Consider the following 11,982-nt stretch of genomic DNA (forward strand, 5'->3'; position numbering starts at 1 on the left):
GCCCCAGAGAGGGGAGCACCAGCAGCACCTCTCTGCAAAACAGAGGCTGACAGTCTGTGAGGTCGCCCCAGGGTGAGGGAGGAGGCCTTGGGGTGCACCTGGCGAGTGTCCTCCATCACATTAAATGAGGCTGTTATCCTCAAATATCAGGGATCTGCTTTGCCATGTGTTTCTGGAGCAGCCATTCTCAGGGGGGGGGGGGGGTTTGCTGTCCAGGCGCCTTGGGGTGGCCGGGGCGAGTCGGGGCGAGGAAGGCTGGGAGGCAGCAGACGGCGCAGGGGCCTCTCCGCTGGAAAGCAGCCCGCGGGCCCTTCGTCCTTGTGTTCAGCCTGTCCTTGGAAGCGCCACGGTCTTGGCTGCACATTTGCTTTGTTTGAATCAATTACTCGGTCTCTCTCCTCGCCCCACCCCCAACCTTGCCTTTAGAGGAACATCAGTATTCATGTATAAATTAAAAAATAGCACAAAAAGCTGACTCTCTACTTCCTGCCCCACGGGCCATTTTCTTCCTTGGCCCAAGCGCAGTCCTGGCTCCCCAGCGAGTCCCCGGGTGGCCGCCGGTCAAAGCGGCCCTGTGTGCGGGCCTGGCCGCCAGCTGCCCCCACCCCCACCCACCACCCCCATTGGCTGCCCGGGCCTGCAGCGCCGCGCCCCACCGCCCAGGAGGAATAAGAGGCGCCCCACAACACTCCTGCCACTCTGGACGCCACAGCCAGGAGGTGACAGGAGCGGCCACCAGGAGCCACTGACGTGAGGACACTCAGGGAGAACCTGAGGGAACCGAGAGGGTGGGGTGGGGTGGGAACTAGGTGTAGGTTGGAAAGCCCTTTGCAGATGATTGGCAGCATTTCATACGTGGGGAGCTTTTTTTCTTTTTAAATTTAAATGCAAGTTAGTTAACATCCAGTGTGGTCTTGGTTTCAGGAGCAGAACCCAGAGATTCATCTCTGACATATGACGCCCAGTGCTCATCCCTAAAAGTGCCCTCCTTAACCCCCATCCCCCACTTAACCCCCCCACCCTCCGCCACCCCCACCGTCATCAACTGTCAGTTTCTTCTCTGTATTTAAGAGCCTCTTACGGTTTGCCATAAGTCTCTGTTTTTATCTTAGTTTCCCTTCCCTTATTACTGCTTTGTGGACATGAATGCGTCAACTCTAGGCAGCTAGAGGTTCACTCTGCCTGAGTTTTACACCGCAAATCAGAGAACCCTCAAGGACAGTGGCTCGAGGTGGCTGCTGACATTTCCGCAGAGGTACTAACAAACGTTGCTTCTTCCCTAACTCTCTGAAGAGCAGGGTTTCTGCTGAGCATGACTGGCAAGCAGAGTGAGGTCAGCCCTACTCAGAAGCAAATGCTTTCCTTTCCTGTTGCTTGAGTCCTGGCTTTGCAACCGCTTCTCAGTTTTCCCTCAACACGGAAATGCCAGGGTCCCCCTGGACACCACCCAGAAATTACATGACAATTGGGAGGTCTTTACAAGTAAATTACAATCTCGGTCAAAGAGTTTTGGTGGGTTTAATTTCTTCAGTCTTAGAATTTCTCAGGGAGGTAGGCCGCTTCCCTGGGGGGCGGGGGGGGGGGGGAGAGCCCCTCACCACATCCTGTGTGTTGTGTCCTTCCAAAAGGAGTTAAAGCCCAGACGCCTCTTGCTTTCCACGTAAAAAGATTAATGCAGGAATAAGAGGCAAATTAATGCAAGAATAACATTCACGGAACTAAGTGGAAAGGAAATATGGATATTTGATTTCCATTTCTCTTAAAAGATAAACTTTAAACCATCCATTGTTTCTTAGCAAAAGGAAGAATTTAAAAGGAAAAAAAATTGTCGTGTGGTTATGAAGAAAATTACATTATATGGAGTTTTCAAACATATGCAATATGTTTTATGCCTTTCCTTCAAAAAAATCCCACTAGGGGTGCCTGGGTGGCTCAGTTGGTTGAGCGTTCAGCTCAGCTCAGGTCGTGATCTAATGGTTCACGAGTTCAAGCCCCGCACTGGGCTCCAAGACGACAGCGCAGAGCCTGCTTGGGATTCTCTCTTTCTCCCTCTCTCTCTGCACCTCCCTTGCTTGCATTCTCTCTCTCTCAAAATAAATAAATAAACTTAAAAAAAAAATCCCACTAGTCATACATACTTCACAAAAAAATAATTTAAGCTCTCCTTCCCTGACGTATCACAGACTTTGTGAAGTATCAGAATGATGCAAAAGTTTCTTGGGTTTCTTGTTTTGTTTCCAAAAAACAAAATCGATAATTGAAAACCTGAATGTAAAGGATAAGAAAGAATGACATGTTAAAAGATTTTAATCCATCTGAATTGTTCTATGTATGTGTGATAGAGCTGACTTTTAGGGACTGTAGGGCAAAAAAAGGATACTGATTATTAATAGGGTGACTGTAGCAAAGATGAGGTCAAGACAAAAATCCTCAATCCTTTCTCTCTGAGAAATCAGAAATAAATAAAATTTTAAAAATTTCTTCCAGTTTATTTTCTAGATATAAGTGACATGTCCAACACGGGAATGATTTTTCCACAATTAGATGTAGTTCTCAGATCTATTTTGTTTGTTTGTTTTTTGATGGTGGACATTTTAATCAACAGAAATCTGAATTTAAAAGTCACAGATAATTTCAAATAATGATCTAGAAATTGAATATAATCTACCCGGCAGACAGATGTGGAGGCTTCTCCCTCTGGGACCTGGGGGAGGGGTTACTCATCAGACCTGCCCCCCGCCCCCCTAAGTACCCCCAGAGCTGTAGGCCCGAGTCTCAGATCTATTTTGAACTGTCATAGAGCAAAGATTTTGTCCTGGTCGGAACTCAAGGCCATAGGTTGGTAAATTTCTCTGGCTGAGTGTCTCAGTTTTTGAAACAATCGACAAATCGTCCTCTGTAAAATGTACCTAATTCCCAGGATTAAACAGATATTTCCTGCTTACAGGCCACGGTCTGAGGTACATGTGAGTGAAGTAGGAAGTTTCATACTCTGATACCTGCAGAGAAACAGCAGCTCCCAGCACTGCGGGGGCGGGGAATGCTAGTGCCCGGCTGTGGCTCAGCCTCCTGCCCCAATTGTGCATCCCTGCCTCAGAGCCAGCCTCACTCTCTATGGCTTTATAATATATTTTTGATTCTGGTTGGTCTTTGTGGATCTTTCATTGATCTTTTTCAAAAATGTTTGTGGCAATTCTGCCATGTTCATTTTTCCAGTTCAGTTTTGCAGCTTTTTGGTCATGTTCCTCACCCATCAAAAAAATAAATAAATAAATAAATCTCTTAAAGATTTTTATTTAAAGTGAGTTAAATTTATATATTATTAGAAAGGAAAGTCCCTGCATTTTTATGATCTTTAGAATCATTTGCAAGAAACTGCACTTTTCTTGCTCAACTTATTCTCAAGTAATATGTGTGTGTTGCTTTATGAATTTATGAATAGGATTTTTTCTACCATGTTTTCTAATTGTCTATTGGTAGAATACAGGAATACTATTGATTTTTGTAGCTTCATTTTGCCCCTGGCCACCTTACTTCCTTCTAGATAATTCTAACAGCTTGCAGTCAGTGCTCTGCTCCCCTGTACTGTGTCACTTCATCTTGGAGCCCTGCAAGGGCAGAGGGTGGCCTACTGCGAAGGAAGCAGCAATCGACCCCCAGGCTCCCTCACTCCTGCGCTACAGTCTTTTTGCTGAAGTTTCCCATTGGCCAAACCCAACCAGAAGCCAGAGGCCACGGGGACAGAGAAGGGAGGGGAGGGCAGGAGTGGCTCTGAGAGGCAGACGGGACGACTGCTCTCAGCCTGCAGGGGAGATGAGCCAAGGCCAGTCCAGCCCCTCCTCTGGGTTGAGGTCCGTAGAGCGAACGCATTAACTGTTCTGTGTGCAAACAAGGCAAAAAGCATGAGAAGGAATCTTTCCTTTGTGGACCCCTAGGATGTCTGAGCTGGAGAAGGCCATGGTGGCCCTCATTGATGTTTTCCATCAATATTCCGGAAGGGAGGGCGACAAGCACAAGCTGAAGAAATCTGAACTCAAGGAGCTCATCAACAATGAGCTTTCCCACTTTTTAGAGGTGAGTCTTGCTTTTTAAAATCGACAGTTTGCCATTTTCTTCTCCACTTAGAAAACCACCTGGACACTTCCTCTTTTGAGCTTCCCTGAAAGTGATTCCAGTTACATTTCAGGACTCCTAGGATGCTTCTGAAAACTTGTTTGTGCAACTGAACCCTCCCTAGAGAGGCTAGCTTAGATGAGCCCGCTGTTTTCATTTTCATCTGTTTTGTGTGTAGTAGGAGCAGCAAGGAAAAACTGCTATTTCAAAGGCAATAGCACAGGTTCCAAATAATGCTGCCTCTTCTATGAAAAATCTAAGGATTTACAGCAATAATGACAGAATGGGATGAAAAATATACTCGTGACTTATCATGGGCCACAATTAACATACAAGAAAGATGTTAAAGATAGGCTCTTGATTTGAGGAAAGGACTGTTTTTGCTTTAGCTACAGGTTTAGCATCTGCCAGCGGATGCCATCCACTCAGCAAACATGACTGAGTAAGCACTATGTTTGCCACTGGGAGAGACACAAGCCCGAGGACACGGCCTCCGCGTCTGGGGCACCCAACCTGGCACGTCAATGAATGGCCACAGCTTACTTGACTGAGGGCATGAGAAGGGCCCTGTGCCCTCTGGAGGCTATAGGGCTCTTCAGGGGGATCCATGGAGTAAAAGACCCTAATTTAGGAAGCTGCGTGAGTGGTCCCGATAAACCGGTGGTGGAAGTAGGTCCAGATACCTATCCTGGACTCACTTCCCCGCCCGCAATCTCCACTGCCTGAGGGTCAGTCACCCATTGTCTCCACTGCATACCAGTCTCATACCCTCGAGGCACTGAACTGCAATCCATCTGGCACCTGACCTTCCTTTAGTGTCCAGAACCAAGTTCACCGAAGTGACCAATCACACACACAGGAAATGGCCCAACAATGAACCAGGGCACTAAGGTCTGACCAAGAGCTAATTCCGGGGAAGATGCCAGAGCACCAGGACACGGCCCGGCTGCACGGTGACAAAGAGCCCCCCTCCGGAGCCAGCTGAGCCTCTCAGTGCATGATGAGCCCCAGGGTCCAGCAGCAGGGCTGGCGGGTTGTCCTGCCCACGCCCCGACCCAACTCTCCATCGCTGTGAATGGCACCGCCAGGTCAGAGGAGGCGCCTGTGCGCTTAGGGGTAGGGGGCATCTCTGGGGCTGATTCCAAGACTCGTTTTCTCAGGCGCGCAAGTTCAAGTGGCAGTTGGCCACCTGCACGTTCAGTTCTCCCACCAGTTCCACCTTCTAACAATCAAAAGTCCCAGTTTCTTCTGTAACAAGGATTGTTCTAAGGATGAAATGAGATAGTGTTGGTCAAGTACCAAACATACAGTGAAAATACTTACCAATAATTATTAATTTTATAACAGGAAAAACTTAGCATGTGGGAACCACAATTTATAAAAGATACATAATTCATGGCAAGCACATCAAGATGTCATGAACATTTGTTGGCCTAGTTTTGTCAGGGTAATTCCAGGCTGGAGGCAAATCTATAATGGGATCGAAAGAGCGTACTGCTCCCCTCTGTCTGAGGCAGATGTTTCCAGGTCCCATCCAACCCCACTGGAATCAGTCCTTCACATTTTTGTATCCAGCCAGCTACACGCGACTGCTTCCGGGCGGGCTGTCTTGCTCCGGGGCCCGGCCATTCCGAACCAGCGCACTTAGGCTCTTTGCTCTTCGTGCCCCGCCGTTCCCACCACGTGTGTAGCCCTGCACGGCGTTGGCTCCTCTCACACCACTTACTGGGTTTCAGGGTTGGGCAGCAGGGTCATCGGAAAAGTCCCAGGATGCCCGAAAGCAACTCAAATGGCAAAAAGAACACAAGGAGTTAACAAATAAGGACTTCCACACGCAGAAACAGTGAAAACCTTGGGCGGAACCAAAAGTTCATTTTTTCTTCCAAGATGTTTGCTTACAACACGCTCGGGCTTATTTAGAACGTGTGTTTTAAGTATAGTGGAGCACAAGCTGCAGTTTTTCGAACCTGGTTGTGTCATTTAGTCTTTTCAAGTAGCCTGGGGCCCAGCAGACTCAAAGTAAGGTGGAAGAGAAGGCCCGGACCCCCCAGAGACTTCTGCCCAGCCAAGAGCCCCCTGGTCACAGGAAAAAGCTTTCTGCTATTTTGCATTTTACATCCTAAGTTGCTTCTGATACAAATTATTAAGGTGAGCCAACGATCAATCATGGTTTGATGGCTCTAAACTTCATTTAAAACCAAGATGGGCAATGTCTCTTCTATCTCCTAGGAAATCAAGGAGCAGGAGGTGGTGGACAAAGTCATGGAAACTCTGGACAATGATGGAGACGGCGAATGTGATTTCCAGGAATTTATGGCCTTCGTCGCCATGGTTACCACTGCCTGCCACGAGTTCTTTGAACACGAGTGAAACGGAGAGAGCTGTTCCTGTGGCAGAGACGAAGGTCACACAAGGACGCAGAGGGCAAGGGCTTGCAGGCTAGTAGGAGCTGAGCTTTCCAGCCGTGTTGTAGCTAACTAGGAAGCTTGATTCGCTTTGTCAATGACAAATTGAAAACCTCTTTCCGAGGGCCGTCTTCCAATGGCCCCGGTCACTATCCCTGCTCCGTTAGGCACACGTGTTAGCTGACTGGCCCCAGGGACTCGGTCACGACCGCTTAGGAGAGTGGGTTCTCGGTCACGGAGCGTGTGCTCCACCCGCCGGCACGGCTGTGGAGAACCCTAACCCAGAAAGATCAAACCGGAACCAAAAACGACCCTGGACACTGGTGGCTTCCTTAAGTCTCCACCATGGCCAAACACACAAAGTTTTGCCCACCATCCTTTGAAAAGGCTGCCCTCCCTTAAATCTGTTATCATCGGCGCACAGGAATGTGCGCGGGGCACATCGTGGCGGCGCGGTGACAGCGATGAGCTGTGGTGAGCTGTGACCCCGGGGAAATACTCAACACTAACGGCCCTAAAGGAGGAACATGTCTCCCAAGCCACCAAGTACTGGCATTTTAATTCTGACCGCAACTGCGGGTCACAGTTCCACACTCAGCGCCCCTCCCCTGAGAGGCTCACAGCTCGCTGGGTCTGTGGGGGGACGCGTGAGCGGCAGGGGGAGCACCGCCCGCCCGAGCAGGGTTCCGCTCCCGTCTCGGGAGGCAGGCGTTGTGCAAGTAACTCTCTTTGCTTGGCCTCCTCTCCTGTCCCTAAGGCGGTGGGTTCCTAAAGGGACGTGTCCGGTCTGTTGGTGTCATTCCCCGCTTGTCTGTGCCCGGCCGGGGTCTGCCCACGGCTGTTGGGAGAGTCAGTGCGTGTGCAAAGCTGAACTTTATGCTTGGGTATCCACGAATTCAAATGTGTCCTAAATATTAACAATCACTTCCAGGAAAATTCAAATTAACCTCATCCACCCCTTTCTCTGCTGCTTTTTTTTTAAGTGCACAGACTTGGAAATTCATAAACCAATTGATTGCTTGTATTTGCATTAAATAAAAAGAGTCCCGTAACAATCCTCCGTAGCCCTTAAACACGAAACCAAGTGAAATACCTGCAAACCTGGAAAGAGGAGTGAAGTCAATGGCCTGGCATCATCGTCACCGCAGAGGCTGCACTCCCCAAAGCCAGGGCAGGTGCACAGGGCCAGGGACACTGGATGGGCGTGGGGTGGGCAGGGGTGTGGTGTGAAGGGAAGCGGCATAGATGGGGCAGGGTGCAGAGGGGTGAGAAGGTGCCTGGAGCAGTGTGATGAGGAAGGAAGGGAGTGGAAAGGAGTGGTGAGATGGAGGTGAGGCAGGGTGAGAGGGAGGGATGATGCAGGGTGAGGGGGGTGGGGGGGTCTGGGTGGAGGAGGGTGGTAAGAGGGTTGAGGAGGAGACACCAAGAGAGGGGTGGTGTGCACTGAGGTGGGGGTGAGGAGGAGGGGTGAGGAGAGGGGAGGCAGGAGTGGTGAAGAGGGGTGTGAAGAGAGGGGTGAGGAGGTACCTGGTGAGGTGGGGGTGAGGAGGAGGGTTCGGGCCGGGGCGAGGGAGAGGGGAAGCAGGAGTGGTGAGGAGGGGTGTGATGAGGTAGGGGTGAGGGTGAGGGCTGAGGTGGGGGTGAGGAGGGCAGCTGAGGGGCAGGGAAGCACCAGGTGGGACAACCCCGGGCCACGGGCTCCTGCCAGGAACTTCCAGCCTGGTTGGCGTCGGGGTGGCCTCCCCCGGACTAATCTACTAATGGGCTAATCCTCGGGAGCCGAGCTGTGATTGGTCTGGCTGGTCACGTGCCCAGGGGGATGGGGGGTGGTGGCTGCACCGGCTGGGAAGAAGCGGAGACCTAAGTGGCCGCCCAGGCATTTGGGGCTGGGGGCTGAAGCCAGCACGTACGGACCGTCTCCAGAGTCCCCTCCCCTCTCCCCGCCGCCGATGGCTTGCCCTCCCCCCCCCCCCCCCACCCCGCCCCGCCCGCGCCCCCCCCCCCCCCCCCCCCGTGAGGGGGAGCACTGTATCAGGACAGGCGTCTGGGACACTCCATTGTGCTCTGGCAGGTTTGCTCCCCACATGGTCACTGGCACCTGCTTGTCCCACCATCCTGGCCCCATAGAGCCTTGCAGATCTTGACCTTGGAAAAAAGACAGCCAGTAAAATCACCAGCAAAATGGGTTTATTTAAGAATGGCAGAGAATGGAGCACTTGGGGGGCTCAGTCAGTTGAGCCACCTTGATTTCAGCTCAGGTCGTGATCCCAGGGTCATGGGCTGGGCTCAGATCCTGCTTGAGATTCTCTCTCTCTCTCTCTCTCTCTCTCTCTCTCTCTCTCCCTCTACCCGTCTCCCACACGCTCTCACAAAAAAAAAAAAAAAAAAAGAAAAGAAAAAGAAAAAAAAGAACATGGCAGAGAAATTGAAATTCACAACGTACAAGGTGTGACAAAGCACAGGAGGGTCCAGAGAACACAGGAAAGTTGCTTCACAGAGAAGAGGAAGGTAGGAGCGGCTGCTCTGAAAGGAAGGTGCACTGCAGGCCAGTGAGGACAGCCGGTCCGGGACCAGGGTCAGTGCTGGGACAGCTGGGGCCGGAACACAGGACGAGGAGCAGGTCTGGGAGGACCAGAGGGTCCAGCACAGCTGTCCGGCTCGGCCGCGGCTGGCATATGCCTTGCACGAAGGGGTCAAGGTGCCAGAGGGAGGAGGCTGGCAAAGCGGGCTCTGGGCTACAGCTCACACGGTGTGTGTTCATCACCAGAGGGCCGCCTGCTGCGTCAGCCAGAAGTTGGGTGAGTCCCTGCTGGTACCTCCCCTGCCCACTTGGATCCAAGAATCTCAAGGTGACTCAGTCCCCAGATGTCCACCCGGCTTGCAGACCAGACAGGAACAACTGGAGTGTACTGGCCCCCAGCGAGCCTGCCATAGCCGCTGCTGAGTGTCCCTGGTGGTTCCCCCATCCAAGGGGTGCTCCTTCACCCTGAGGAGGGAGGCTGCTTCTCAGCATGTCTGCACAGCCACCTCCAGGGCTCCTGGGGGCTTCCTAGCACAAAGACCCCTCATTCCAGGTTGTAAAATGCCCATCATCCTCCTCTGACCTCGGCTGGGGGTGACCCGCCCTCACCTCCAGGCTAGGTCTGGGAACGGGTGGTTAACGTCCCCACAAGGCTCCTGGCCGGCACTGCTGGTCTGACTATCCAGAAGCTGCCGCAGGCATTTCCAGGTGGGCAGTGGGCAGGGGCGAGGTGTCCAGTTGGGGCAACGACCTGTCTCAGGCATCGCTATGGAAGATCAGCTCCTGGCTGAAGCCAGGAGCAAATGCCACTCAGTCGGTCACTGAGGACCTCAAGGATGGGAACGCTGCATCGTTCATTTTTTTATTTTTATGTTTGTTTATTTTTGAGAGACAGAGTGCGAGTGGGGAGGGGCAGAGAGAGAGGGAGACACCGAATCTGAAGCAGGCTCCAGGCACCGAGCTGTCAGCACAGAGCCTGACGTGGGGCTCGAACCTACGAACTGTGAGATCATGACCTGAGCTGAATGAAGTCAGACACTTAACCAACTGAGCCACCCAGGCGACCCTCCCTGGTTGGGTTTTGATTCAATCCAGTACTGGTTTCGATGGGCTCCCAGTGGAGGTCCCACGGCCAGAAGCGGCTAGACCAGATATGTGGAGGGGATCACATTCAACCAATGAAGAGGAAACCTCACATGGAGCAGCCGTCCTGGTGACTTAGGTGGTTGTCCTGTGCCCAAGACAGACAACTTTGTATAAGGACAAGAATAAAGAGAGGGCATCGAGTTTCTGGATCTTACTACCATTCCAGCGGGGGGACTAACTTCCAGCCAAGAGGCAGGCTTTCTCCTCACCATAGAGTAGCCACGGCTCGAGGATTGTGGCCTGAGCGATAAGGCTTTACTCCTTGAAAAGCCTCTGAAATGAGAGTAAAGGAAGGAAAGAGTACTTACCAAGTTTGCACCGGCTCAGAGTCCAGATGAAAAGACGCGAAGCCGCACGTTGGGTGCCAAATGATGGGGTTGTGGGGCCATGGTGGGGTTCGGAGCTGACAGCCAAGAAAGAATTCTTGGAAGACATCTTTGGTGCAAAAAGGTGATTTTATGAAAGCATGGGGACAGGACCCGTGGGCAGAAAGAGCTGCACTGGGGTTGTGAGGAGTGAGTTATTATATACCTTCAGGTTGGGAGGGGGTCAGGGACAGCGTAAGTCTAACGGATTTTGGGAACAGGGTTTCCAGGACCTCAAGGGGCTAGAAGTTAGGGAAATGTCATTTATTACTGTTTAGTAAAATCTCAGTTATGAGACCCTTCTGATGTAGATCAGGGGGCCACAAGCCTGGAGTATGATTGCCAGCATATATCTTGGGGCAGCTGAGATAAAGGAAGTAGACTTACAGGATCCTGGGGGGTCGGGATAAAGTTAAGGCAAGATTCCCTTTTGCCCCCAGCAAAGTGTCCTCATCCAGGCAGCTCAACTCCTAGAGGAAGGTCACTCTGCCGGTCTCAAGGACTTGTTAATGGGCTGTAGGCAGTAAGGGAATTTAAGTTTTCACTTGCCTTAGTTTCCCACATCACCATGGCAAGCACTAAAACCCCTTCCCTCTGTTCTGGGTGGCCAGGAGTATCTGAGGGGTATCCTACAGATCCCACCCGGGGGCAGGGGTGCTTGCTTGTACTTCACCCTCAGCTTGCCCCGCGCCCCCTCATCAGGAACAATGGCACACTGCTGAGTGACACGCCTGCCTTCGGAGCTCAGCAATCAGTGGAGACAGGATCGCACCTGAGCTTGCCTTCTCAGCTTGCCTCTCCTAGCTTGGAACCATCAGCTTACAAGCTGGGCGAGCGGGATCGGGCCCCAGTATCCTCAGTGGCATCTCACCCTAAGGAGAGGCTCCATCCACAAGGTGGCTGGGTGGAAGACGAGGTTATGGCTGTGCTGAGCGTCCTCTGAAACAAATCAGCTCTATTCATAATCTGAAACTAAGCACCAGTAACCATAGTTTGCATAAAATAATTAGAACATTTTAAAAAACAACCTAAATTAAGAGGTGCCTGGGTGGCTTTGTTGGCTGGGTGTCTGACTCTCGATTTCAGCTCAGGTCATGATCTCATGGTTCGTGGGTTCAAGCTCTGCACCGACTTGTGGAGCCTGCTTAGGATTCTCTCTCTCCACCCCCCACCCCTGCCACCCCTCACCTGCTCACATAATTTTTTTTAAGTTTATTTATTTATTTTGAGAGAGAGAGTAAGCACGAGTCAGGGAGGGGCAGAGAGAGAATCCCAAGCATGCTCCCCACCGTCAGCACAGAGCCCAACGTGGGGCTCAAATTTACAAACCGTGAGATCATGACCTGAGCTGAAGTTGGACGCTTAACTGACTGAGCCACCCAGGCACCCCTAGACGTGATAATTCTTAAATTTTTTTTTAATGTTTATTTAT

At 51.4% G+C, this 11,982-nt stretch overlaps 2 protein-coding genes across 4 annotated transcripts in view; one reads left to right on the forward strand and one right to left on the reverse strand.

Moving 5' to 3' along the window:
- PRMT2 (protein arginine methyltransferase 2) overlaps positions 1-7,953 on the reverse strand; it is a 72,678-nt gene extending 64,725 nt beyond the window's left edge. For both annotated transcript variants that reach the window (XM_040483667.1, XM_040483666.1), the window contains exon 1: positions 7,612-7,953. The gene's annotated coding sequence lies outside the window, so the exon portion shown is untranslated. The remainder of the gene's footprint in view (positions 1-7,611) is intronic.
- Positions 622-7,575, forward strand: S100B (S100 calcium binding protein B). 2 transcript variants are annotated; one of them, XM_040483674.1, is made up of 3 exons: positions 622-750; positions 3,936-4,074; positions 6,343-7,575. In XM_040483674.1, exons 2-3 carry the CDS (start codon positions 3,937-3,939, stop codon positions 6,481-6,483), a joined length of 279 nt encoding a protein of 92 aa, XP_040339608.1. In that variant the 5' UTR covers positions 622-750; position 3,936; the 3' UTR covers positions 6,484-7,575. The 2 variants fall into 2 exon arrangements, with proteins under 2 accessions (XP_040339608.1, XP_040339606.1); XM_040483672.1 differs by having other exon boundaries at positions 661-788.
- Positions 7,954-11,982: the final 4,029 nt, after the last annotated feature.

This window comes from Herpailurus yagouaroundi, unplaced genomic scaffold (assembly GCF_014898765.1).
Source record: "Herpailurus yagouaroundi ecotype Mexico unplaced genomic scaffold, PumYag 162, whole genome shotgun sequence".
NCBI lineage: Eukaryota > Metazoa > Chordata > Mammalia > Carnivora > Felidae > Herpailurus > Herpailurus yagouaroundi.